The sequence below is a fragment of the Fonsecaea nubica genome (genome assembly GCF_001646965.1).
Source record: "Fonsecaea nubica strain CBS 269.64 chromosome Unknown Scaff82, whole genome shotgun sequence".
NCBI classification, from domain to species: Eukaryota; Fungi; Ascomycota; class Eurotiomycetes; order Chaetothyriales; family Herpotrichiellaceae; genus Fonsecaea; species Fonsecaea nubica.
This window is the reverse complement of record NW_019173755.1, coordinates 57,368-83,763: the sequence shown is the minus strand read 5'-3', so window position 1 is coordinate 83,763 and position 26,396 is coordinate 57,368. Positions and strand designations below refer to the sequence as shown.

Sequence of the window (26,396 nt, the reverse complement as noted above, 5' to 3'; positions counted from 1 at the left end):
TCGGTAGCACATCAGATCGTGCCTGTGGCGACGAGACTTTGGCAGCCGGCACACCTTGATGCCCCAACGCCCGCAGCTCGGCGGGGCAAAGTGGCAATATCACAACCCAAGCATGTGTTCGTAGATATCGAAACGTGGGGATCAGCTGGCGCTAGGATCTGCTTGAAACTCTTGTCTTTCTTTGGTCATCATGTCTGGGCTCCTTGCATCCAATGCATCAATACGTCAATGCACCTTGAGGTGCCATCATTGCCCAGCTCACTCATGGTTACACAAAGGTCCATTCCTCCCCCTCTCACCGTTCACCTCCTTCCAATAATCATCCCTGATGCCCGGATGCCTGAGATCAAAACCCGTCAAAATTCCCCGATGCTCTTGCTACTGGTTCATCAAGCGCCTATGGCCTTGATTGTGTCTACTTTGATCTCTTGGACGCACTTTGATTTTGAGACCTTCTTATCGCCACAATGTCTCTGTCTTGAGCAGCCATCTACTAGACCGCCAAATACGACGATGTATCATGAGAGATTAGCAACACTTCTCTTGATATGTCGACCTAGGGAGGGTGTTTGACACCAACCACAGCATGGATGTTCACTTCTCTTTAGTCATAGCCGTCATCTGTGTCCTTGCTCTTTATGTGCTTCACCGGGTGGCAGAAGAGCAAAAAAATGAGGTAGGTTAACCATCAGGTCCCCCAGGAGCCACAACATGACTGACTGACTGGGCTTCAGGAATATAGTGCTATCGCGGACCTTCATGGCTGCCGTCCGCCTCCAAGGCTTCAAAATCAGAGACCTCTAGGTCTCGACCGCCTTGAGCAGATCTTCCAAGCCAATGCTGAATCTAGACTTATGGAGCTTTTCCTTTTCCACTTTCGTCAAACAGGAAATACCCTTGAACAGGTATTCTTAGGGTCAAAAGCGTTCGGGACTATCGACCCGGCAAACCTGGAAGCTATACTAAGCTCGCAATTCAGTGGTGAGCCTACTTCGACATCCCGCCTGCACGATGGAAAGTTGACCCCCTTGGCCAGATTTCAGCATGGGGTTGAGGAGAGAAATAACGTTTCCCATGTTCGGAGATGGTATTTTCACTCAAGAAGGTGCTGCGTGGAAGCATTCGCGAGACTTGCTCCGGCCACGGTTCGTCCACAAGCAGTATGAGAACTTGGACATTTTCCGAGACGCTATCGATGACCTCCTCAATGCCATCTCAAGTTGTGGTGGTGTCGTCGACCTCCAGCCGCTCTTCTTTCGCCTCACCCTCGACACCACGACCGCTTATCTTTTTGGCGAATCTGTCAGAAGCCTCCGAACCCCTGAATCAGCCGGGGAGAAGTCGTTTGCCGTTGCATTCAATCCTGCTCAGGCATATGTCGCCAAACGCTTTCGACTGCTCGACTTGTACTGGATGATTGGCGGCAAGCCATTCCGTGAAGCCTGCAGAAATGTGCACAAGTTTGCAGACCAGATCATCGACCGAAATTTATTGCATAAAGGAAAAAGTGTGGGAGGCGATGAAAGGGGGCTTGGTTTTCTCGATACAGTGGCAAAGGAAATACCAGACCGACGTGCGCTTCGAGGTCAGATTATAAACCTGTTAGTTGCAGGCCGTGATACGACAGCTTGTCTTCTGTCATGGACATTGTACGGAAACAAATCCCATGCTCCTTTGTCGACAAGCCTCTGAAAACATGCTGACTCTGATCCACAGCTTTAGTTTGGTCAGACACCCCAAAGTGCTCGACAAACTACGATCAGAAATCAGTGATGCCTGCGAGTGCGAGGCAGAATTGAACCGGAATAGTCTTCGGAGTATGACCTATCTTCAGAACGTCATCAAAGAAAGTCCGTTTTTCCACACTTCCCAAGTTGTATACCAAACTTTACTCGGCACTAACTAACTTAATCGACAGCTCTTCGACTGTATCCATCAGTGCCTGTGAATTCCAGAACAGCCACGAGGACGACCATTCTGCCTACGGGAGGCGGACCGGACCGGAAATCTCCCGTGCTGATCCCCAAAGGTGCTTCTGTTGCGTATAGCGTCTATGCTATGCATCGAAGACCCGACCTCTACGGGATGGACGCCGACCTCTTCCGGCCCGAACGATGGGATGAAGACATGCCCTTGAACCAGGATCCCACCAATGCCAAATGGGGCTACCTTCCCTTCAATGGTGGGCCACGGATATGTCTGGGCAGTATGATCTTTCCACCACCCAAATATTTGAGTGAGGAACAACATGCTGACTGACAGGATGACGGTCAGTGGACTTTGCCGTGACTGAGGCTGCCTATACCATTGTTCGGTTAATTCAGCGTTTTCCCACCATCAGACTTCCTCCGGGTGAAGTAGTCGAGCGGACTGGGGTGGAAAAGCAAACCATGACCCTCGTCATGTCCATTGCCGAAGGTTGCAAGGTTGAATTGCAGTGCTAGTGAAGATATAGAATGCTTTGAACACGGTGGAAATTTCTCTTTTTGCAACGCACATCAAGGTTGTATTTGATCTCTCAACAGCTCTGCAGCTTCGTTGTGTACGCATGGCTCTCAATACGACGTCTGTCGAGGGAAGGGGGCTGTTGATGGATGGATGGGAATGAAATATGGGTTGGGAGAATGGACTTTGGACCAGGATTGATACCAGGCCGGTTCGTGCGTGGAATACTAATACTGAACACCACAAGCTTCCACAATTGCAGTTGATCTGGTTGGATCCCCAGGATATGACAGGTCAGGACGTGATTGTCTCTCTCTGTGCGTGTGCGTGTGCGTGCCGCTTGGTGGCTATGGGCACAAACACAACAAAGCCCTCTATGGCCAGACAAATCTCGACCTGGCCTGACCTGACGAGGATGGCAGAAGACTGAGAGCAGATGTTTTGCTAGCAATTGCCCGCACAGCCGGCTGCTCTTCGGCTTGAGCGGATGGCATCAAGTGAGAGGCAGATGGACACAGAGAGAGAGCAGATGAAATGAACAGACAAGAATCACTTCCCACTGTGCTGTGCCGGACCAGCTTTTGAAATCCCTCACCTGGTCGCGTCTTCTTTCTTTCTTCCTGGCTCTTTTCCACCACCACCACCATCATCATCATCAACCCTTGTTCCATCAACATTTCCCTTTCTTCCACTGTTCTTGTGATCGATACAGCTCACAGGAACATTGTCAAAGCACCGTCACTTTACCTGCAGACGCTGTCAGGTCGACTTGCTCTTGTTCTGCAAGAAACTTGATCAGTGGTGAGTTCGAGATGGATTGTGCGCCGTTTGAGAGTTGAGGACTGACCGTGAAAAACAAAAAGAGATCTATCACCACCACATCGCACTTCGTCTCGTCAACGATCCGCCAGAATCCAAAGATCCCCGTTGCATCGCAGAGGAGCGTTCAGCCTTTGAGCCGCGCAACAAAAAATAAACATGTCGTTGAATAACCGTTCTCGTCGCTCTCGGCGCTCTCGGTCTCACCTCTCTTCCTCTCACTCTTCCGCTTACTCTCAACGCCGCTCAGATCCATCTCCTCCACCCAGCTTCAGTCATCTCTCTGGCGGTCCTCCCAGCTTCCACACTCACTCTGATCCCTTCGAGTCTGACTTCATCATGCCTGGTACCACCACCGTCATGGCTGGCGGCTGGAGCGACGCGAGGTCACCAACTCCGCCCGAGGGCGTCATCCGAGTCGAAACCAGCTTCACCGTCGAAGAAGTCTTCATCGAACCTGAACCCGCCAACAACAATTCCACCAGCGCCATCTTCGGTGACTCGAGCAGCCACTACCAAGCCACTGTCTGGTCCGCGGCGTCGCAGGTCGCTCGAAACCTCTTTGAGCCGCAAGTGAACAATGGACGAGGAGGAAACATCAACATCGACCGTACAACCACCAGTAAATGGGTTGCAACTGCTCTGCTGTTGGCCTCTGTCAATCTTCTCACCATGGTCACCGAGAGCATGATGCCGGTCATGATCCCAAACATCATCTATGACCTCAACGTCCAAGGATTTCAGTGGCTCATCGCTGGTCCAGCCATCGGAGCGGCAGCCACGGCACTGATTGCAGGCCACCTCTATGTCGTCGTCCCGTTCAAGCACATTTACACCGTCTTCGCCTTCATTGTCTTGATCGCCACCATCTCACCTGGTTTTGCCCCGAACATGGCCTTCCTCTTCTACACCCGAATTCTCCTCGGCGTGGGTCTGGCAGGTCAGCACTTTGGCATGCTGGTCTTTTTGGAACACAAGGGCAGTTTCGCAGACAAGATCCGACGCGATTTCTTCCTCACCCTCAGTTCCACACTCGGTCTGATCGTCGGTCCCATCTTCGGCTCCATCTTTGCTCATCGCAACAAGAACTGGTCCTGGGGTTTCTACACCGCCTTCCTGCTTCTCGCCCTGGCCTTGGTCTTCCTCTTCTACCTGCTTCCCACAGAGGTTGAAATTGCGGCAAACGCACCCTGGGCTTGTGGTCCGGTCTTCAACTGGAGCCATCGCATCAACTGCATCGACACCCTCGGCGGCCTGCTCTGCTTCTTCGGCATCATCACACTGTTGGTCACATTCAACTTCGCTGGCATCTTGATTCCATGGACAAGCGGATACCTTTACATCTCTCTAGTCATTGGCGTCGTCCTGGTCGTGCTGCTCATCCTCCAGCAAGCATACCGAATTCTCAACTCACCATCGACTCGTCTGTTCCCTGTCGAGTACTTGTCAAACTTCAAGACCATGGCTCTGTTCGTTCTCATTTTCCTCACTGCTGCCATTTTCCAGACCGGCTTCTCTTACACCACGCTCTATCAACTGCTCACGCGTCCTCAGCCCTCAGCAGTCAAGACGGCATTTTACCTCTTCTTCACCATGACGGGCCCATACTTGATCCCAGTCTTGATGATGCCAGTGTACCTCGGCGGCGGCTTGATCATGCGTTGCCCAATGATCCCAAGCTACAGCTTCTGGAGCCTCATCTCATCGGTCTTCCTTCTCCTCGGCACCGTCCTGCTCTTCATCAACATGCCATCTGTGTTACCCAGCTCAGAGGGCCTGCCGACAATCGCCAAAGAGCTCGGTCTTGCTTGCATCGGTTCCTGGTCTACAATCACCTTGTCAATGGGCCACCAGCTCATGGACTTGCTCCAGTCGCCACTGGCGCGCGGCAGCCAGGATGCCCGCCAGAAACACCCGCTGCACAACCGTGCGTTCGTCTTGTTCGCGACATACCTCGGCGCGGCCGTCTCCCTGTCAATCGCCGGCAACATTTTCATGCACGTCGGGCTCCAGGCCCAGTTGGCGTTGCTGGAACAAGCCAACGACGCCGGCTACCCGGCCAACGTCGACAACGCGCTGGTGCTTCTCCTGGGCTACACCTTCATCGACAGCAAGGTGGCACCAGCGCTCTTCGGGGCGTCGATCGCCGCCTTGGAGAACGCGTTCGGCTGGTCTTTTGTCGGGGTTGTCGGTTTTGCCGTCGCCGCCTGCGCGGTCAGCAGCTGTCTCTTGGTCGCGAAGGCGGCCAACGGCGAGCTGACCTGCCACATGCGTGCCCGCCGCGCCCAGATCCCCGAGGACTGGCGCGCTGGCATGGGCACGCGTGGTGACCAGCGCGACATCGAGCTGGAGGACCGCGTGAGCGGCACCACGCTCTGATGGGCGGTGGCGGTGGCGATTGTCCGGTGTCTTGTGGTGGTGGTGGTGGTGGTGGTGGTTGTTCTCGGTGGGGCGGTCGACCGCAAGAGGTCGTCGCCTTAGTCAAACGTGCGCAAAGAGCACGTAGAATTGAGAAAAGAGACGGCGACCAGCGCCAATTGCTGGGGAAAAGGGCAGTGAGCATAGCGAGCGCGCAAAGCGCAAAATGAATGACAAAAAGAATTGGAAATGCATGTTTTATGTCTCGTTTCTCGCTGTAGGAGTGAAGTATCGTGTATTCATCGTCAAATTCTGTTTCCAAACGTGTATTCATCGTGAAGAAGCCAGGCCCAGCATTCGACGAGGAGTTCGGCGACCAAAATCAAAGCTGAATGGGGAACAAGAGAGGAGAGGCAAAACAAGTGCTCTCTCTATCTCTATCGTCGTTCTTTTGCTGGGGTATCATTAATCTCTCATTCCCTCTTCCATGTCCGGTGGAGGGGTGCTTTCTATCGACCGCGAGATTTATCAATCAATGTCATCCTCGTCCGATGGTATGCGTTCGCTGTCTCTATCGCGCTCTTCTTGGACGTGCGCGCCATCTTGATTGTCTGATCCATACTCTCGAGCTGCTTCCTTCAACTCGTCACCAAACAGTAACGTAAACACGACCACGCCATACACTTCCCCGCTCCTCTTGTTTTTCAGAGTATATCGCAGCTCATGCGTCTTGGAGTCGACGTATTGGATCACGTTCAGTGTGAAGCCGGGCAACTTGAGGGAGAAGTCGTTGAAGTCCAAGTACGGGTTGCCGAAATCGGACTGGTAGAGACGGCCGCGCTCGAAGGTGAAAGAGGAGAGATTTGTGCGATTGAGGAAGTGTTTCTGCCGGCCAGGAGGGTCGGCGGGAATGTTGGCCTCGGAGCGCAGGGCGAGACCTGTACCTTCGCCGCCTTCTTCGACGATGACGTCGTGGAAGTTCTCAGTATGTTCCTCTGGGATCTTCCATGCGTGGCTTTCATCCTCGTCGACCTCGGCCTCACCGTCCTGGTCCTCGACATCTGACGATGGGGACGAAGATGGAAGCTGGTCCTTCGGTATGACTTCGTCGCCAATCCTCAAGATATTCCAACTACTCAGCGCCGGACCATACAAGAATGGTTTCTCCGCGTAGACATCCCCATCTAACCCTGGATCAATCCACCATTTCACAATTCTAAACGCCTGGTTGAATCCGGGCGGTAACCTATCTCGTATAGGCCGGTCGAAATCATTCCCAAACACCAGCTCTTCACCCGGAATGTCCCGCTTGGGGACGAAACTCAAGGATATGCTGTATTGGTCATATTTATGGAGGTCGGAGGTGAAGTATTTCTCGGCGGTGACGGGGGATGAGGGCGGAAACCCTGTGAAATGGCGAATGCGGACACACACAGAGAAGATTATGGAACGGGTCTCGAACGTGAGGGTTTCGGGGCTGTTGACGGGGACGGTTTTGTGGGTGGCGGAATCGTACGAAGGCCCGGCGGTGACGCGCAGGCGATATTGAGAGTGGTGGGAGGCTTGCGACTGATCGGGGGAGGATGATTCTCCCATAACAGGCAGAAGTTAGTTTACTCGATTACGAAGCGCGTGGTTGTTTGGAAATCTCTATCAAGTGTTCGCTCCAGTCGTTTAGGTGATTCAGTGTTTTGCAGCTTGACGCAGCTTGCGGGGAAATTTCTCGTTGAATTTGGTCGTCAATGTCATTTCCGTCTACGGCATGTGCCAAGATCGCTCCCCTGACTGCCTCGCATGCCTGATCAGGTCTTACGTCAGGCTGCAGCGTTCTCGGTCGACCTTCCCTGAAACTACACGGGTTCCGCCTCCAACAATTCAGGCTTGGTGTATTTTCCGGTCCTGAGCTGTGGGCAAGATACGCTCCCATGCGATGCACCTGATGAAAAGGGTGACAAGGTGAAGTCAAACATACCTTGAGCAGCTACAGTACTATAGCTTGCGCTTCTCGCTACAAAGACTTGCCACGCGGCTGTCCTCTCTATGAAATATTCCACTAGAAGCTCTCGGTCGGAATAAATGGAGCAGAACCAGACCCATATTATCGCCTAATCCAGTTAAGACTGGTCCATGGTACGTACGATCGCCAATCATCTTTCTATGCGACTCCACCCAAACTTATTCATTCTGTATTCGTCCCTCTACATACATTCCGCAGTTAGCCAGACACCTCACAATGCCACTCCTGCGGAATAATATGCTGGCGTCTCCAATGAAACTGTGAGATAAAAGGGTGAGGTTGTTTCCGCCGAGAATGGAGACGGGGGTCCAACCATCAGCATTGCGGAAGCTGGCGGCCGAGAGCATCTGGGCTTTTTGAACTTCAGTACTTGGTGTTGGCACTGCTCGGCGCTCAAGGCTCCGCGACAGTGGTAACGGAAAAGTTGAGATTGGTCTAAACCTCGGCGTTGCACTCCGGACCATTATCTCCGCAAGTCAGGTGTAGAGGCGGGGACCAAAGCCTGGGGTAAGGAGCTTGGTGCCGGTCCTCTACATATAGACGGACTGGGCGTTGGTCACTCGAAGGCTTGAAATATTCTTTCGCTACCAACTACACAATGGACGAAGACAAAATCGCACGCCCTGTCGAGGTCAACTCGGTGGGCGAACAACATATTGCCATCCAGACCGAAACCTTTGCCATTGACGAAGAAGCCTTGGGCAACAACCTGCCCAAGCACTACTATCGCAGCGTCGGCTTCATTGGCACTGTTATCGTGAGTGTCGGCCTTTGTTGGTGTTGCCATTTCAGCGGCAGATTCAATTGCTAACGCGACGTGCACGGATAGGCTCTCGCCTTGGGAAGTATCAGCAACCTTTTGGGTTGGTCGCTGCCTTCAAACTCGTTGGCCATCATCAACGCGGATATCGGCCCTTCCAAGAACATTACTTGGGTCGCTTTGGCATACACCCTGGGCCTGTCCGTGGGCTTCCTCATCATCGGGCGGCTATCTGATATCTTTGGCCGGAGATGGTTCTTCATTGGTGGCAACGCCTTTTCCCTGGTCGGCTCCATCATAGGAGCGACCGCCACCCGCGTCGACAGTCTGATCGGTGCCAACATTCTCAACGGACTTGGAGGAGCCGTGCAGATATCCTTCACCGTCGCCATTTCCGAACTGGTCCCGAACAAGCACCGTCCACTCTGGATCTCAGGCATCTTCTTGTCTCCCATCGAGTTTGCAGGGTTTGGGCCCGTCATTGCCCAGACGTTGGCTGAAAAAACGGCAGCCGGTTGGCGCTGGTCGTACTATCTCAACATCATTGTGACGGGACTGGCTGTGATTCTGTTCTTCTTCTGCTACCATCCACCGAGCTTCCGCCAACTCCATCTCGATCGCTCCACGAGGCGACAGTTGGCACGGCAAGACTTTGTGGGACTTTTCCTCTTCACCGGAGGCCTGATAATCTTCCTGATGGGACTGTCGTGGGGAGGAATCCTCTATCCCTGGAAATCGGCCCACGTCATTGCTTCAATCGTCGTCGGCTCCGTCGTCTTGGTCATCTTTGTCGTCTACGACGCCAAATTTCACAAGGGCGATGCGCTGCTCCCCATGCGGCTGTTCAAGTATAGAGGCTATCTCGCCATGGTTTTGACCGCCATGGTCGGCAGCTGTGTCTACTATTCGATGACGGTCCTGTGGCCCCAGCAGATCAGCTACCTGTTTGGTGGCTCGCCGACTCATCGAGGCTGGCTGGCCTGTGTGGTGGGCGCCTCGTTTTTCATCGGACAGATCATCGGAGGGCCCATGTGCAGATGGATCCCACAGTCTCGCTGGCTCATGGTCGGGACCACCTTGGTCCTGCTGGCCTTCTCGGCGGCCATGATCACCGTCGGGCCCGGTCAAGAGTCAAAGGGCATTGGCATTTTGTTCATTGCCTGTCTGACGGTCGGGATCGTCGAGACCTGCGCCCTTGCTCTGGCGCCCTTGCCCCTCCCGACAGAAGACATTGGTGTCGCCCTGGGTGCTCTAGGGAGCATCCGGTCCAGCGGCGCCAGCGTCGCCACGGCCATCTACACGACGATCCTGAGCAACAAGCTCTCCGACTTTACCGGGCCCAGAGTGACCCAGGCCGCCCTCGCAGCCGGTCTCCCGCAGGATAGTCTCTCCGCACTGCTGACCTCCCTTGCGTCCGGCGACCTGAGCGGCGTTTCAGGGATGAACCCGACCATAACCGCAGCTGTCGCGGCTGCGACCGCCTCTGCCGCCGCCGACGCATTCAAGTAAGCCCAGCCTCGTCCCTGTCCTCCCCTTTGGTTCCCTTTACGTTATTAAATTATTTCACACGTGGTTACGACTTCTAACAAAAAACTTAATTTGCAGATATGTTTGGTACGCCGTGGTGGCCTTTGCCTGTGTCGCGGTGATCGCGGCGTGCTTTACCGTCAACTACGGCGACTTCATGACCGACGAGGTGGCCCGGAAAATGCACGGTCGCATTGTCGGAGAGAAGAAGGAAGAGGGTTTGCCTGAGAAAGACCAGGAGGCATGACTTGACTTTACTCGAATAGACTGGACTGGACTGGACTTGACCAGCCAGCCCTCCAGCCCTGAAAGGAAAGAAAAAAAAAAAGTCTCCGAACGGTCTGGGATGAACTCTCAGGGATTACAGGATTAAGGGGGACCGAGTCTCTCGGGTGGCCAAATCTGATCTGATTTTAATCTTCATTTCCTCTCGGTGTCTTACTCTTCTACTCTCTCTACTACTCCAACATGACGCAGAACCGCGCACATTCCCCCAGTTTCTTTTACGCCCTTTTATACAAGGCTCTTTATATCCTCCAACCCATCGATATATTGCCCCACCGCCTCCCCAGATTCAAGACGAGATATCGAACGGTGCCGTCGTCGTCGTCGCCGTCATCGGAAGGAGACTATCGAAAGAAAAAGGACTGTACCCTACCAGACTAGCGCTGGTGTAGGCAAAATCCTCATTTGCGGCTATTATGAAGATCTCGTCGACGGACTCGCCGACACTGCTTGCAGTGGCTGTTACAAGGCCGTTGTCGTCGTCGCCGGCGTCGCCATCAGCCGCTCCCTTGGCGTTGGCGGCCCAGCCTTCGACGAGCGTCGGTCGGCGAGGCCGCCAATAAGCACCGCGGCGGCCGTGGCTATCGGGTATATCGCGACACCGCTCATCGAGGTCGCGTCGCCGTACGTCTCGCGGTAGTCTTGCAGCACCCGAGTTATATGCGTGGCGTTGCTCCGGCAAGTCTGCCGCGAGTTTGCTGTCTGAGACACCGATCCAGAAGAATCACCACCGAACCTTGCCGCAGGTTGGTGTAGCAGGATCATGGCCGCGCAATATTTCATCCTGGGATTTTGATTGTTAGCTTTCTTGACGAAGTGTCCCCGGGACTTTCGATCTACTCACTGGAGAATGGCCATGGATGGCGGACAGCCTTTCCTGTACCGCACAGACAGGTGAAGCCCGTTGTACCACGACTGTAGCCGGTCGTTGAGGATGGACAACTTCTCCGTGGTACACTTTTCGCCGTTCCTGCAAACGAGTCAGCACTGGTCTGGCGAGGACTCTGGAGCAACGACGTACAGCGTATTGCAGATGCGGCCCACGATCTGTATGAGGCTGGTCCAGGCATAGGCCATCTGGGTTTCCCAGCTGACTTCTGGTGTCAGATTCTCAACGAGCGATATGTCGGTATCGTCCAGAGACAAACAACATGGTCGTCCAAGATAAAGAGCCCAGAGCCTTTGTATCGTATCATCGGTCAGCCCGCAAAGCTCGCTGGAAGGGAAGGTCTCTCGGCAATCACCTATCAAATACTATACAAGCCCAGAATGTCGTTCGGCGAGCTTCGATGTCCAATGGTGTCAAGGTTGCCACACCCAATTTGGAGGGGGTCAAATGCAGCCCCTGGTCGATGGCTAGCCGACAAGCACTGCCTAGAGAATGACGAGGTCAGGAATGGTGGCCAGTACAAGACTTGTTGTAGGTCATACCTATCATAAGCCAGCCCTTTGTGTCCAAACCCAACGCAGAGTAAAGGACAGATAAGAGTAAGAGTCCTTGAATCGTCGTGATCTGGGGGTGCTTCAGCTCCTGATAGATATACTTAGCAGCAGTTGCTACGAGCAAGGGCTGTTCATCGTCTTCCACGTCGTCATGCGCTGATAGGGCAAGCGCTCTGACCTTTGGCCGATCCGACACCCGGGCCGCACACGCACACACACAGCAGAGAAGACCCTTTGTCAGATATTGCGTCTGCCCGTGTCGTAAGTCATGCAGGAATGATTCCTTGTGGAACACTTGTAGCACCGTGTGCTGGTATTTCCAGTACAGGTCTAGAAGATAGGTTTGGGTCTCAAGATCGATGGTTTCCCGCGGCAAGACGTCGTCGCCAACCGAGACCTGGCCCCAGGGGTTGATCAAGGACGACGAGACACTTTCGGTCAGGTGTAAGCTGGACGTCGGCCCAAAGAACTTATACCGACCTTCATGATCGCTGTTTAGTTTCCATTGTCCCCCGCAGAGCCGCGAGACGATGTTGCCCAGGGAGAGGGTCGAACTTGCAGCTGGTTCAATCGCTGTCTCAGTTGGAAAGCCGGACAGCTCTGCTTCCCAGTGCGCTGTTCCTCCAGTTTGGGAGTACTGCCCAGCTCGGGCAGCAGCCAATGTGTTTTCCAGATCTGCGATCCGCTGGTAAAGGTCGCTAGCTTGTCTTTTCGACAACAAAGGACTGAGACGTCAAGATCAGCCAATGTACGATTTCAGGAGGCCGACAGAATAGATTGCTTACCTTTTCCTTCGGTCTCTGTTTGGCCACTCACATGGCAGGTTGAGCCTCTTGCACTTCTTGCATCCACCAACATCCATGTCACACTAGAACGGCTGAGCCACTGTAGGTGATACTTGACTGTCACCGCCTGATAAGACAATGCTTACCTTGGTCTTTTTCGTCCGGCAGCGCACGCAGGCGACCTGGGCAACGTCAGTAGCCAGCGGGACTCTCGTTCTGCCGACGTTTTTGTCCGAGCCAGGTGACTTTGTTGTCCTTGTCCTAGTATCGGGCTCGTCTGCAATATCTGGGACGCCGGCTCCCGATGGAGAGAACCCCCAGGGACTTTGCAGGTCGAGTAGGTCCATGATCAGTCAGCCAGAGGGTGTCTGTAGGATGAGAGATATCAATTGATGTTGTGACTAGTGGTGAAATCTGGCCCTACTCGATGCAATAAAAGCTGCATGCAACGGGGCCGGCCTCCCTCGCTTTCGCTGAGCCGACTGAGCAGTGATTTATACGAGGTATACACTTGTACGTGTAAGTCGGCCACACATAACATTCAGCGGGGGCGTGGCGAATTGAACTGTGGAGACTCAATTAATGATGCCAAAGCACCTCGTGGGTTCGGCTATGCAGGGGCTCTGCCTCGTATTTGGTTGCGAGCTGAACCACTTTGGGGTGTATGGCCCACGGCAGTCTCACGCCGCGTTGTTCGGTGACAGGCTAACAACTACCCCAGAAATGCACGGCAAGTACCAAAGGTACCAAACTTCAAGGTCTGAGAGAGGTTTTAGTTGAGAAGCAACAAGATGGACCAGGAAATGCGACGCCGAGTTCACGTCAAAACCGCAACAGCGTTCAAAACAGAGCTCCAACGAGAAAACACAACTGTATGGCTGTCCCAATGGCCGAGGCCGCGAATTTGATCCACGAGGTCTAAAAGGCGGGCAGGGCCCTGATGAATGATATCCCTACCGTTACAAGGCTTGGGCGTCTCCAGGCATATAGCCTGGTCGAGTAGTCTCTCGGGGTGACAACACTCTTTCTCAGCCTGGCCGCGAACTTGTATTTGGTAAAGACATGGCCGTTGCCAAAGGTCACTTGAGTCGGCAGGTTCTCTGCGAGCGCCGATTTGACCAACTCCCAAAAGCCTTGTCATTGACTTGCCAACCCTGCCAGCTCTTGTTTAAGCTCTTCACAGCGCTGTACGAGTGGTTCTTAGCTGCAATGCCAAGTCGAGGCAATAGCGAAGGCGGAATTTCAGCAACCCTCTTGACGGAATGATCGGAACTGGATGCGGGATCAGCAACTCCCAGGTCTGCCCGCTGTTTTCCAGAGACGGGATACGGTGGGTGGAACATCGACTTCTTCGTCGAGCTCCATCTCTCTCCAAAGACTCCAAAGACATCAAAGCAGTCAGAAGGGCAAAAGGACCTCACCATGGCGACTGTTAAGTGAATACAGAAACCACCAGAGGGTGTAAGGGCTAATTTATGTTACAGCCACGTGACAGTATTCGGGTTATAGTCACGTGACTACGGCATCACTTCAGCCAATCATATGCGCCATATCAATGCAGCCAATAAGAACCACGGTTTCTTTGCCCGGGATATACGAGTACTCTACGGCTCTCCTGACAACAACGACGCACGCGGACGGGGTACCTTACTCATACGAAATAGGGACGTCTAGGTTGTGCTGATCACTGCTCATGGGCCATGCATTCGGACTGCGAGGAGTAAAGAACATTGAAGTCTTTTTCGAAGGGGAATGGAGAACAGACTTTCCTCAGCCTTTGAATCCTTGGTTGTCCGTATGGAGCATCATGTTTTCGAGACTGTTCAGTCGATTGTGAGTTATGTGGTCATATGTACATCTGAAACGAGCAAAGGTGGGAAGTAGGTGGAACAAGATAAGCTCCAACCACACTTGTACTGCCTGTTCGTATACAAGTGGATGCTAGGGCTGTGACCACCCACGATCCTCGATCCTCGGTGCTCGATTCACGACCAAAGTCATCGGTCATGCAGCAGCTGACACCTCCTGGACCGCGCTGGCCACAGCGCCGCCCTGGTCGGCAGTCTGGAGTTTCTGCTTCTTCTCCGCCTCGAACGGATCCAGTGGCACATTAACCTTCCAGTCGTTGGCAGGATCGTTCTCGCCAAAGGCGTATGGCCCGTCGTCATATGTGTTCGTGCGGCGCATGTCCCGCTTGTACTTGTACTTGTACTGGGAGTCGTCGAGCGCGCGGTGCCAGACGGCCGTGTTGTCCCACATGACCAAGTCGCCGTTTTGCTCCCACTTGACCTTGAAGACGTTGTCCGGCTGCGTGCCGTGGGTGATCAGTTCCTGCACCAGCTTCTGCGTCTCGGCGATGGTATATCCGTCGAAGCGGTAGGCGTAGCTCGTCACGTACAGATTCATGCGTCCGCTATCTTCGTGCGGATAGACGGCTTTCCAGCGCGAGACGGACCAGTCGTACGGGTCGACGTCGCGGTACAGCTCAGGGGCGGCCAACCGCCGGTTGTGGATCAGCGAGCAGTCGGCCACTAGGTGGTCGATCTTGTCTTTCATCGCTGGGCTCAGCGTCTCGTAGGCAGTGCGTGAGTCGGCGAACTCGGTCTCGCCGCCACAGCCCGGCGGAGGAATTTCGACGGCGCGCAGAAACGAGTACTTGTCGCGATGAGGGTGGTATTGCATGTCGGCGTGCCAGAGCTCGTTGCCCTTGGACATCAGCGCCGCTACTCGGTTGGTCGTCTGCACGACCTCGCCCTTCTCGTCCAGGTTCGAGATGTCAAAGAGAGCCGGCAGGTGTGGGAACCGCCCGCGTCCGCGCCCGTGGACCAGCGGCATCGAGTCGAGGTTGCCGAAGCGTCGAGAGAATGCGATGTGCGCTTCGTTATCCAAATTCGCCTTGCGGAACACCAGCACCCCGTACTTTGCGATGCCTTTCTTGAGCTGCTCGATCGTCTCGTCGGGGATCGGTTTGCTCCAGTCCATGCCATGCACCTCGGCCACGAACCTCGGGTGCAGGGGCTCGAAGTGAAGTTGCTGCGCGGAAGCTGACATTTTGGCTGACTTGAAGTTGAACGTACCACAGGGTCTGGTTTAGAGATTGATTGGTACCAAAGCAGGTCGGCGACAGGTGTTCGGCCAACTCTTAGTCTTATGTATCACACCCGGAGGTGGATGTAACATCTCTCCTCAGCACTCACGACTCACGGCTCTCGCGGCTTCCACAGCCACCATCCCAAGACATGTCTGCAGTGCAAATGCCCCGACTGTGGACGTGGTGCGACGTCCTCTCCCATCACTTGACCCCAGGTCAAGAAGAACCCTGTTTGGGAACGAACGGGTGGGGTCATGGGCATTGAGGTAGGTATTCGGTTTTCGTATGGCCTTGTATAAATTCCGACGCACATGATCTACACTGTCTGTTCGGTGGCTTTACTCGAATGGGCTGACACGAGGACTTTCGGTCAGAACCAAAACTCTTGGTCCGTACAGTGCGTACCAGCTGGAGCAGTGGAGCTCCAGATGGCCTGGACTTGCTCAAGCGGTTTGTTTGCTGTGGCAATGGGTCGTGTGTTATTGAAGAATTCAAAAAATTGTCCTGGCCAGCGTTGTGATAGATATAAATTCCGGATCTGGGGCTTTTATTCCGCCTGGTCGCCCGCAATACCTCCGCATAGACCAATCAAGGTTGTCTCAGCTTGAAATGGACCTGCAGCTAGCCAAGTCCCTGTCCTTGCTCCCTGGACATTCTAGTCCCCGTGAGCCATGCCTACCTCAGAAATTTTGCAGCCTTGTCTCAAGAGCTTGGATGGCTGGTGCCAGTCCCTGTATTTAGTGTGAGAAACGGCGGCCGGAATCATGCAGCGAGATGTCGGCAACGTATGGAAAACCGCCGCCGAACGACGGAATAAGTGATGGAATTTTACGACCATCTCCCTCGAACAATTCTTGGCCCCATCCCATACCTCAGAAGTGGTTCCTTCAAAGCTTGGCCGGACTTGAATGGAAGACGTCGCCGAGTTCAGTCTGCAGACCTGGACAACGGAGCCGCGACGTCTTAAGAGGAGGCTTCATTTGTGCATAGTCTAGATGCGGAAGCTTACGAGAGGAAACGGACACCGAAGGTCAAGCTGATCTGGTCGGAGAACTGACCGAGATGAGATAGAGACTGGGTCTCCACAGAAAGGATACCTTGAATATCACATCTCTAGCATGTGACTGTCATGCTGGAGGATGTAGAATCTCATGTGTGGACAATGACATTCACTTAACAACCCTGAGAGGCAACGCGCAAGACCCCCGTAGGCCATGTCAGGCCGATTCCATCAATCCATCAAATCTGGGCGGCAGCCATATTCCTTCATTTGGTGAAGTCGTCAAGATATTTTCCAAATATGACCAGCTGCATTGGCTGGGAGCCCCAGATAACAGCCATGTACCGAGGACGGTGAGCTCGACGCTTCTACGGCGGAAACATCTCGAGAATTTCCCCTTCCCCGTAGTAGGATCAGCTGATTCTAGAGTCGACGGATGACAAACATTTCTCGACAGCCCCATATGGGGAATCCTACTCGACCATATAATGGGCAATTGTCCTGGGATCTTGCAACAAGTGGACGACAAACCCGTCAGCCATTGTTTATATTCTCGGCCTACTTTCACGCCCTGGAGCCAAGTTGGAATTGTATCACAATACACTGCAGAGACCAGTTGAGGACTATTGATGGTTCGGAACTGACAACCGAAGGGAGTGAAGTCGAGACGGCAGCTCAAGAATGTATTCCGCTACGAGCTCAGGCCAGACAACCGGCAGTGTCGTCAGCGAGGGCAATGAGACTCTCCAGACATTATCTGGTCTCATCCAGAAGAAGAAAGTCCTGGCGGGCTGCGGCCTTGCCAGCGGCAACGTCTGGTGCAGCCAGATCATTGCGCGGTCCGGGTTCGACTGGGTGTTGATCGACATGGAACACGCCCCTATTTGCCCAGAAAAGGCGACCGCCATCACTCAAGCCGTGGTGGCCGCTTCAGCTGGTCAATGTATCCCCATCATTCGCACTCCTTCGCACGGGGTAGAATGGGTGAAATGGGCCCTGGATTGTGGTGCCGCGGGCATCATCGTGCCCATGATCAACAACGGTGTAGAGGCTGAACGCGTTGTCCAGCACGCACTCTACCCTCCGCACGGCCAGCGCAGCTTTGGCCCATTCCTGGCCCCATTTGCCGACACTGACCGCTCCTCCGACGTGGCCAAATACCTGACGAAGCGGGTTCCACAGCTGGCCATCATCCTCATGATCGAGTCGGCTGAGGGTGTCCGACATGCAGAGGAAATCCTGAGTGTCAAAGGGGTGACGGGATGTTTCATCGGCTCCTTCGATCTTCGACAGTCCCTGGGGCTTCAAGGGGGAGACGGGGAGGAACCAGTCTTTGTTGAAGCCCTGGAAAAGGTGCTGAGCATTGGGCGGCGCCACAATTTGGCCGTCGGCACCGTTGCCATGAGCGAGGCCGCCGCAAAACGCAAGACGGAAATGGGCTTTAGCTTTCTCCTTTCGGGAACAGACATGTTTTTCCTGGCTGCTGGTGCGGAGAGGAACTTGGATCAATGTGTCCGTGGAGTTCGGTCAGCCGAGGTATAGACTTGGACAAACTAATAGTGCTACCCTAGTCTTGACCGTCGGCCTGTTAAACTGCCCAGTTATCGTCTTTGCATTTGACTAGTTGCCAGGGGTGTCTAACGGAGAATGTCCTCCAAGAAAATGTCCCGCGGAACGAATAGTGCTGTGTGGTTCCCCTTGCTATATATCCTCGGGCCCACAACTCCGCCATTGCCAATTCCCTACAACTTCGACCACCTTCGGACCTACAGCAAGTGCTCGAATCCTTCACAGACAGACACGCAGAGAGATCACTCGCCAAATGAGTTGATGATATAATGTCTCCCACGGCACTTTTAGGCGCAGACGAGGTAGCCCAGCACAACACGCGCGAGTCGTGCTGGGTCGTTATTGAAGGTTGTGTCTACGATGTGACCGAGTTTCTTGATCGCCATCCGGGAGGTGCGGGCATCATTCTTCGCTATGCTGGCAAAGTACGTATATATGACCATTGACTTACAGGCTTGAGTTGTTGCCCTGACGGCTTCCCAGGACGCAACCCAGGAATACAATCCAATTCATCCCCCCGGAACAATCGAGAAAGAGCTACCACAGCGTAAGCCATCGATTCAAGAACGGAGAAAAAGCGGCATAGATTGACATTACAACAGACAAACACTTAGGAAGAATAGACCCGTCGACGATTCAAGTTACCACAGCCTCCTCTACCAACACACCTGACAAAGTTGATGTGATCCCAATCGAATCATGTATCAATCTCAACGATATCGAGATTGCCGCTAAGCGGGTTCTGCCCCGACGCGCGTGGGCGTACTTTTCGTCCGCGGCAGAGGACCTCCATTCTCTACGTTACAATCTCGACGACTGGAGCCGGGTATTGTTCCGCCCGAGGATTCTGAAGGACGTGAAACGGGTCAACATGCAGCGTACTATCCTTGGATTTGAGAGCAACCTTCCGTTCTTTATCGCGCCGGCCGCCATGGCCCGGCTCGGTCACTCCGATGGCGAGCTCTGTCTTGTCCGAGGCAGTGCACGCTACAACATTCCCTACTGCTCGAGTAATGCTTCTTCGGTGTCGCACGAGGAGCTTTCACAATGTTTACGGCAGGAACAGCAGGAACGGCAAGGCGGATGTCTGTTTTTCCAGCTCTACGCCAGAAGGACCAAGGAAGACACCATTGAACAGCTCCGGCGAGCGAAAACCCTGGGGTTCAAAGCCTTGGTCATCACGGTCGACACGCCGGTCGTGGGCATCCGCGAAGACGACGATAGGAACCGGATGAGGGAAGCCGCCGAGAACAACGAGCCATACGTCCCAATGTGGGGGCCTCCCCCAACAGAGCAAAGCGAGGATTATGTGTTCCGGGGCGCTCACTCGTCCTCGTTGAACTGGGACGATTTACAGTGGATTAAGGAGGAATGGGCCAACACGGGCCCGATATCCATCAAAGGTATTTTGACGGCCGAGGACGCAAAGATCGCATGCGACATGGGTCTTGAGAGTATCTACCTCAGCAATCATGGCGGGCGGCAGTTGGAGTCCTCGCCGTCGGCGTTGAGGACTTTGCTCGAAATCAGACAAGTATACCCCGAGGTACTGTCGAAATGCGAAGTACTTCTGGACGGCGGTGTCAGGCGCTCCAGAGACATCCTCAAAGCTCTCTGCCTCGGAGCAAGAGCAGTAGGCCTCGGTCGACCCTTTTTGTATGGTCTGAGTGCGTACGGGACCGAGGGGGTATACAAGGTCATTCAAAGTCAGACTCTCCCCTCCAAATGTGGTTGTATCTCTGCTAACTCCTGTTGATACAGTGTTGAGCGAGGAATTGGAAACTTCGATGAGACTTTTAGGGGTCACTTCGCTCGATCAACTCTCTTCGCGGTTTGTCAACACGCGCGACTTGGACATGTCGATTTCCCTCGATCTGGCGGACTTCAACCTCGCTCGCGCCAAACTGTGAAGGAGAAGGCATCAAGCATCGAGTCCGGGACGCCAGTGCAAAGGCGTAACAAGGTACACGCCAATAAATTGCTACACCAGGATTTGACTTTTTGAGAGGCATCGTTATGTAGACTGGGTTTGGTGCTCTGCCTCAAGTGGCCATGGACTACAGTTCACTGACTGTAAATATTCAATCGGCATATGGTGACTCGGGCAGGACGATAAGCCAATGGCGGACCATGGATTGGACCCTCGGCTATTTTGTTAGACCCTTATTGGGCGTATGATAATGTTCTAACCATATTTGGAGTGGTAGCCGCACGTGATTTCACGCGGGCACATCGAACCGGATACCAAGTTGATTGAATTCCCACGAGGTCGGCGCATCCGGAAATCAGTCTTGCCTGAATTAACTCCTAACCGACTCGCTGAGTTGAATTCAATGCCAAGAGGGGCTGGAAGCAGATGACTTCGCAACATGATCGATCCATACCCCAGATGGGGTCAAGGGCTCCAGATCCAACACGCTATCCCGCACGAGTGGCGCAGGCAGCGGCTCGAAGGCGGCCATCGACCTCCGCCAGTTCCCAGCACAGGACTTGCGCTCCAGAAACCCTCTGGAATGCAAGCAATACCTTACCTTCCACCATGTCCACATCCTATTCGACGGCGAGAGGTTCGTTATTTGTTGTGACAGCAGTGACATTCCCAAACCGCAGGGACGGTTGATTGTGGACATTACGTGTTTGGAATGATCAGGATGACTTGTCCGAATGAACCATCAACCAAAGCTCGAGACAAATATGCAGCACAAGCATGTGCAGCGTGCCAACGGCGCAAGAGGAAGTGCTCTGGAGAGATGCCGTGCCAGAACTGTCGGCTGTCCGCCACTGAGTGTGCCTATTCTGGAATCCGTCTTCCACGGGGTCGTCGTCCAGCAAAGGCGTCGCACAGGGCCACCGCCGCGAGCCGGTGTGGTAATGATGACTCGCGGACCAATGCCAACATCTCGACTTCGATGAGCCTCCCCTCGCCTGTCGACAGCGACATCGAAGTGCGACTTCAAAGCCAGGCACTCGAGCAACGTTGCAAATTCCTTGAACACCAGCTCACGAGTCTTACGAGGCAAGTGGGAGGGATTGACAAGACGGCCGACTCAACGTGCCCCAACGAAAATTCCCACTACCTGTTCTCTTACAAGCGGTCAGCAAACCCTTCTCGCGCCGTACACGACGCACCGTACCCCGACACTTGTGCACGTTCTGAACCCAAGCGCACCCTTTCATTTCTGGGCCAGTTTGAGGCCCTGGAAGATGCTCTCGAGTCGGACTACAGTGCCCGACACGACAGGTTCATCTCGATCGAATCGCCAGTTCCCGATGCAGCACCCGCTCGCACCATCACGAGCACGATGAGCCCTCCTCAGCATGGCCCCGAAAGAAGCGAAGGAGACGAAATCATGGCACAGACGAGGCTGGACGGGGTGGATCAGATGAGCCAGTGTCTTGATACCTATTTCGCGAGCGTCCATTCAAGCTATCCATGCGTCAACGAGACTCATATGCGGTCGACGTTTGCCGCATTCCTGGCCAACGACTCCAGTCACACATCCCGAGAGTTTGCCATGGAGGAGTTTGCAGCCCTCCTCAATCTCATCATGGCAGTAGCGCAGGTGGCCTCTGACACCTCTTCTGGGAATGAGGATTCCGTCCCGGGGTATCAACAAGTTTGTCGTGCCGAAAGACTACTGAATCTTGCCGCGTGGCAGGACAAACCCAGTCTCACCACAGTACAGGCCATGCTTGTCAAGAGTTTATACTATTTGTACACCTTGAAACTCAACGCCGCATACGCCACGATAGGAGCCGCCGTGCGCTTATGTTTCTCTATGGGACTGCACCGAGAAGAAGGCTGGGAGGAAGACTCGTTGGGCTTCTATGAAAGGACATATCGTCAACGCACCTTCTGGTGTCTATACTGTCTAAATTCGGAAATCGCTCACGCGCTGGCGGCGCCCGACTTATTCCCTCTATCGAGTTGTGACGTGGGCCTACCGGCATGCGTGGACGACAGGATGCTCTATCCAGGCTGTTCGTCGCTGTACGAACTTCCCAGGACATCACCCGTCCCGTATCTGCTTGAGTCTGTCGAATGGACAAAGTCGTGCTCCGAGATGTGGGATGAGCTGTACTCTCATGTCACCGCAAGTAAGCCGATCCCCTCGAACCTGGTTGCACGGCTGGACCACAAGATCTTGCAGCTGTCGCAGCAAGCACCAGGTCATCTTCAGTGGTCGGCGCTGTCGCGACGGGGGTCCGCGTGGGGACCTGATGAACTTCCTGCCTTCGTCCAAGACCAGAGCCTGCGTCTCTATCTCCTGGCCCGCAGTTCGCGGCTTCGTGCTCGACGACAAGAGTTGTTGAGTCTCAACCACAGGAGCCAGACGGGGACGGAGGCGGTCCAGATTGCGGCCGAGATCATCACTGCGGTCGAGCTCGGCTGGTCATCAACAAGCCAGTGGAAGCGTACCGAGCGGTACACCTATGTGGTACACCTCGCCGAAGCGCTCCTCGGGTTGATTTGCGTCACTTCGGCCCAGGACACGGGCGATGCGTCTGGTCCACTCGCACATGGGTTGTCAGTCGTGGACTTGTTTGAACGGACACTTCGGACTCTCGAGGACATTTCCACCGGTTTCTATACCGGAAGACAGATTCTCCGTCTGCTAGATGGACCTGTCCGCATCGCTCGAGGTCGACAAGCCGTCCTTCGCCAGGAGGTTTCGTCCAGTGTAATCCCGACGCCGACTTTACAAGCATCGGGACCAGGACCAGGACCTGCTGCCCCAGACAATCCCACTTTCCGAGAGGTCAGCATGGCTTTGAATCCGTCCTCTGCGGACCGCAGTCAGGGCCTGGCTTCTAGTCACCACAATGACTATCTCGCCGCCGACTGTGGCGTTGGCGGCGCTGAGGGCATGGTTCCCGGCTTCGCGAATCTCGGGCTGCCGAACTGGAACCCCGTCGGCTTTGGTGACGATGTGCATCATGGCTGGCAGAGTTATTCCTCCATTCCCATGACCTTGACATAGCGATGAAGGGGGGTGGATGTATCTATTTTATTTATAGTTTTCGTTCAGATTTACCTTGTATACGTAGTAGGGTGGTCGATCTAAGGATCTAACCAGTCGATCAAGTAATTCCGCATCCCTGTACGAGTCAAAGTATGCATTTGCTGTGAATATGGTGATATGACACTTGGGATACGCGGACGGCACACTTTAAGGGTGAGGTGGAGTGGGGTGGGCGCCGGAAAGGCCACGGGGTGCCCAGAAGTTGGCCCCGGGTTCTTCCACTTGTTACTTGTAGGCGCCTTCAACCTGTCTCGCTGCGCACTGGGGGCGCCTATGGCCAGAAGCCAAGGGGCATACCGTAGCGGTTATTACTAGTTAAGGTCAATCTATGGTGCATGCCCCCCGCGCCCAGCTCCCCTCTTCTCCCTCTTCCATCCCCCTCCCCGTAACCACCTCTACAATTGAGTCGGTATCTTTCCCCCAGTGTCCATCTTCCGCCTCTCGCCCATTTTCTTTACTCGTCATGCAGGCAATGTGTGTCTAGCATCCAGCACCGCCGTCCCGTCATTCAAGCTCCGAGTTTCGTTACCGCCTCAAACCAAACAACCCAGAGTCGCCAGCATGGAAAGACAAGGGAAACCCGCACGGCGACGCAAGCGAGGCCATTCGACATCATCGCCCTCGGCTTCGCCCCCACCCTCGGCGTCGCCCTCCAGTGGATCGGTTGCTCTGGCATGCCTGAGATGCAGATCGAAAAAGAAAAAGGTCGGGATCTGTCCGGAGAATGAGAATCATCTTCGCCCGGGGGTGTTGCTGATCTCTGTGCAGTGTGACGGCAACGCACCGACTTGTCGAACGTGCAAGAGGCTCCATGTCCCGTGTGTGTGGCCGCCGGGAGACCAACGAAAATTGTAAGAAATCTGCATTTCGCAGCTGGCTTAGCGAGGCAAAATAACGGACTGACCGTCTGACACGCGAAGCCCTTCGTCCAAAAGCCATATCAAGGAACTCTATGACCGTATCGAAGCTCTCCAGAATTCGCTTGCAGCTGCGCAATCGTTAGTCGCGGCTTTACGGACAGAGACCTCGGACAGTCAAGTGTTGACTGCTCCAACACCCACCGACGTTGTCTCGACGAACGTGAAGTCTTCGCTAGAAGTAGAAAGCAGCAGCGCCACCGAGGACAGTCTCATTTCTCGTTTGTGCGGCCGACAGTGGAAACTCAACAGCGACAGAGGAGGACAGTACCGCTTTTTCGGACCAACGTCTAGTCTACACCTGACCGAGAGTGTGTCTTCGTCCTTGGTGGATAATTCCTACAGTGCGCCCTTTGTGGGTGATGATCCTAGGCTTCAAGAACTGGTTGACCGGGAGACCCAGGACTACCTCCTCAATCTTTACTGGAAGTATCAAGACAACGTCTTACGCGTCTTCCACAAAGGAGCGTTCTTGCACGACCTGGAGAGGCGGCGGACCCGGTACGTGAGCAAGGCCCTTCTCACTTGCATCTTTGCCAGCGCCGCTCGCATTTCCGACCGTCCAGCTATTCGCGCTCTGGCGCTCTCCACGCAGGACGACAGTGCAGACGAGAAGCAACCACCTCTCCTTGCCCTCGCTACACGATATCTCGATGACGAGTTAATGCACCCTCAACTCACAACCATACAATCACTCTTACTACTGTCCACGAGCTACTGTGCCCTCAGTTTGGACACTAAAGGATGGTTGATAACGGGTATGCACCAAGCGAGATACCGTGCAGCATCGGCCGCAGACGTTGCTGACTTCTGCCGTCCGCAGGTAACGCGTGTCGGCTGGCGATCGACCTGGGACTACACTTTGACACAAACAAGTTGAGTTCCCCGTCCTTGACGGATTTAGACATCGAAGCTCGCCAGAACACCTTCTGGGCGTGCATCGTCTTTGATCGGTAACTTCCATCTCTTGATGCCTCATCAACCCGATGGCAAGCTGATTAATGTGTCAGACTCTGGTCGGTCTATCTTGGTCGGCCGTGTTGTTTTCCCTTGAAGGACTTGGGTGTCCGCGACCCTGCATACTCTCGAATGGAGCGATCGTGGGAGACGGACATGGCTTACGCGTGGGCTACTCTTTTGGAGATCCTCGGCCATATTAGCGATACAATGTAAGTCATGTTTTGGTGCGAAGTCGGGGCCTCGTCCAGAAAGGCCCAAGAAGCAAGACCCATCGCTCACTGACTGTCTTCAGAAATGGAGAACGATGTACGCTAGAAACGCTCTCGGAACTCGACGAGTGGCTTCGGTTCTGGTACACACATCTCCAGCCCTCGATTCACTATCATCGCGAGACACAACAACCTGCAATCACCGTCCTTCAGTAAGTACATGATATTTTCTCGCTTTTTCTTTTGGTGGGCTTTATTTTGACATTGACTTGGACCCATCACTCACCTCCGTGTGTCTTGTCGTCGGCCATAGCATGAAATACTGTGCAGTTGTGATTCTGCTGCATCGCCACATGGCCGGATTCCCCGCCGGCTCGAAACAAGGCCATTTTCGGGCATCATGCATCCACCACGCGATCGAGATGACCCAAATCCTCCAAGACTACCGCCGCACCCACGGTGACGCGAGGACTCTGAGTGGGATTGCGATTTTCAGCATTGCCACCGCGGCGACAACCTTCATTGCAGAAATCGCAGAACGACGATCCTCACCGGCAGAGGCGTTGCATCAGTTGAACTGTCTCAAGACCTGTGTCAAGACGCTGGAAGAGCTCCAAATCTCGTACCCGGTCGCGCGCAAGGTCCGGCGAACCATTCAGCTGATCATGAGACTGTGTCGGATAGGGTCCAGCTGTCTGTTCCCTGGTCACGCAACACCGACGGAAGATTCCTGGCAAGGTCCAAGCAGGGCCCGGCGTGGGTTGGATGTTAACTTCAACGTCAACGTCAATTTCAACGTCAACATCAACGACGATGGGTCCATAGGACCTGCCCTGGTCGAGGCGACAGAACCCCAAAACGACCCTCCCCTGATGGCCGCCGACGACGACGAACAAGCGCCGGTCTTTTCTTCGGGCGACAATGGCGAGTTCGCCGCAAGCTACAGCCCTTTTGCGTATGACGAGTACCTGCCGGCGTCGGCTCAGTTTGACATTTTGTACGGCTTCGGAGCGTCATTGTTCTCATAGGCGATGTTATTCGGTTCCAGACAATCCTCCTTTATGAAGGTGAGGGCGAGGCAGCGCCTGGGCTTGCCTCCAAGCCTCTTTGACGTTCACAGGACGCATTGTGCAGCAAAGCCGTGTCCGGGAAAATGACAGGCATACCCGGGCTCAGGTACCTCCCCA

General features: G+C 54.2%; 10 protein-coding genes across 10 annotated transcripts; 7 read left to right on the top strand and 3 right to left on the bottom strand.

Moving 5' to 3' along the window:
- Positions 1–586: 586 nt before the first annotated feature.
- Positions 587–2,259, top strand: AYO20_09202 (hypothetical protein; the record flags this gene model as incomplete). Its single annotated transcript, XM_022647473.1, has 5 exons — positions 587–676; positions 735–981; positions 1,037–1,649; positions 1,717–1,850; positions 1,919–2,259. 5 exons carry the CDS (start codon positions 587–589, stop codon positions 2,257–2,259), a joined length of 1,425 nt encoding a protein of 474 aa, XP_022496566.1.
- Positions 2,260–3,603: 1,344 nt separating this feature from the next.
- On the top strand, positions 3,604–5,643 carry AYO20_09201 (hypothetical protein; the record flags this gene model as incomplete). The annotated part of the gene is made up of 1 exon (XM_022647472.1): positions 3,604–5,643. The coding sequence occupies one exon, from the start codon at positions 3,604–3,606 to the stop codon at positions 5,641–5,643; it is 2,040 nt and encodes a 679-aa protein (XP_022496565.1).
- Positions 5,644–6,150: 507 nt separating this feature from the next.
- Positions 6,151–7,218, bottom strand: AYO20_09200 (hypothetical protein; the record flags this gene model as incomplete). Its single annotated transcript, XM_022647471.1, has 1 exon — positions 6,151–7,218. The coding sequence occupies one exon, from the start codon at positions 7,216–7,218 to the stop codon at positions 6,151–6,153; it is 1,068 nt and encodes a 355-aa protein (XP_022496564.1).
- Positions 7,219–8,237: 1,019 nt separating this feature from the next.
- Positions 8,238–10,173, top strand: AYO20_09199 (hypothetical protein; the record flags this gene model as incomplete). The annotated part of the gene is made up of 3 exons (XM_022647470.1): positions 8,238–8,396; positions 8,469–9,904; positions 10,005–10,173. 3 exons carry the CDS (start codon positions 8,238–8,240, stop codon positions 10,171–10,173), a joined length of 1,764 nt encoding a protein of 587 aa, XP_022496563.1.
- A 500-nt stretch (positions 10,174–10,673) lies between these two features.
- AYO20_09198 (hypothetical protein) lies at positions 10,674–12,786 on the bottom strand (the record flags this gene model as incomplete). The annotated part of the gene is made up of 7 exons (XM_022647469.1): positions 10,674–10,995; positions 11,056–11,181; positions 11,233–11,391; positions 11,456–11,585; positions 11,643–12,379; positions 12,440–12,522; positions 12,586–12,786. 7 exons carry the CDS (start codon positions 12,784–12,786, stop codon positions 10,674–10,676), a joined length of 1,758 nt encoding a protein of 585 aa, XP_022496562.1.
- A 1,657-nt stretch (positions 12,787–14,443) lies between these two features.
- Positions 14,444–15,490, bottom strand: AYO20_09197 (hypothetical protein; the record flags this gene model as incomplete). The annotated part of the gene is made up of 1 exon (XM_022647468.1): positions 14,444–15,490. The coding sequence occupies one exon, from the start codon at positions 15,488–15,490 to the stop codon at positions 14,444–14,446; it is 1,047 nt and encodes a 348-aa protein (XP_022496561.1).
- A 1,721-nt stretch (positions 15,491–17,211) lies between these two features.
- AYO20_09196 (hypothetical protein) lies at positions 17,212–18,072 on the top strand (the record flags this gene model as incomplete). Its single annotated transcript, XM_022647467.1, has 1 exon — positions 17,212–18,072. One exon carries the CDS (start codon positions 17,212–17,214, stop codon positions 18,070–18,072), a length of 861 nt encoding a protein of 286 aa, XP_022496560.1.
- Positions 18,073–18,368: 296 nt separating this feature from the next.
- AYO20_09195 (hypothetical protein) lies at positions 18,369–20,009 on the top strand (the record flags this gene model as incomplete). Its single annotated transcript, XM_022647466.1, has 4 exons — positions 18,369–18,524; positions 18,583–18,646; positions 18,702–19,805; positions 19,861–20,009. The coding sequence occupies 4 exons, from the start codon at positions 18,369–18,371 to the stop codon at positions 20,007–20,009; spliced, it is 1,473 nt and encodes a 490-aa protein (XP_022496559.1).
- Positions 20,010–20,849: 840 nt separating this feature from the next.
- On the top strand, positions 20,850–23,081 carry AYO20_09194 (hypothetical protein; the record flags this gene model as incomplete). The annotated part of the gene is made up of 1 exon (XM_022647465.1): positions 20,850–23,081. The coding sequence occupies one exon, from the start codon at positions 20,850–20,852 to the stop codon at positions 23,079–23,081; it is 2,232 nt and encodes a 743-aa protein (XP_022496558.1).
- A 603-nt stretch (positions 23,082–23,684) lies between these two features.
- AYO20_09193 (hypothetical protein) lies at positions 23,685–26,237 on the top strand (the record flags this gene model as incomplete). Its single annotated transcript, XM_022647464.1, has 6 exons — positions 23,685–23,974; positions 24,044–24,798; positions 24,864–24,993; positions 25,051–25,209; positions 25,293–25,421; positions 25,523–26,237. 6 exons carry the CDS (start codon positions 23,685–23,687, stop codon positions 26,235–26,237), a joined length of 2,178 nt encoding a protein of 725 aa, XP_022496557.1.
- Positions 26,238–26,396: the final 159 nt, after the last annotated feature.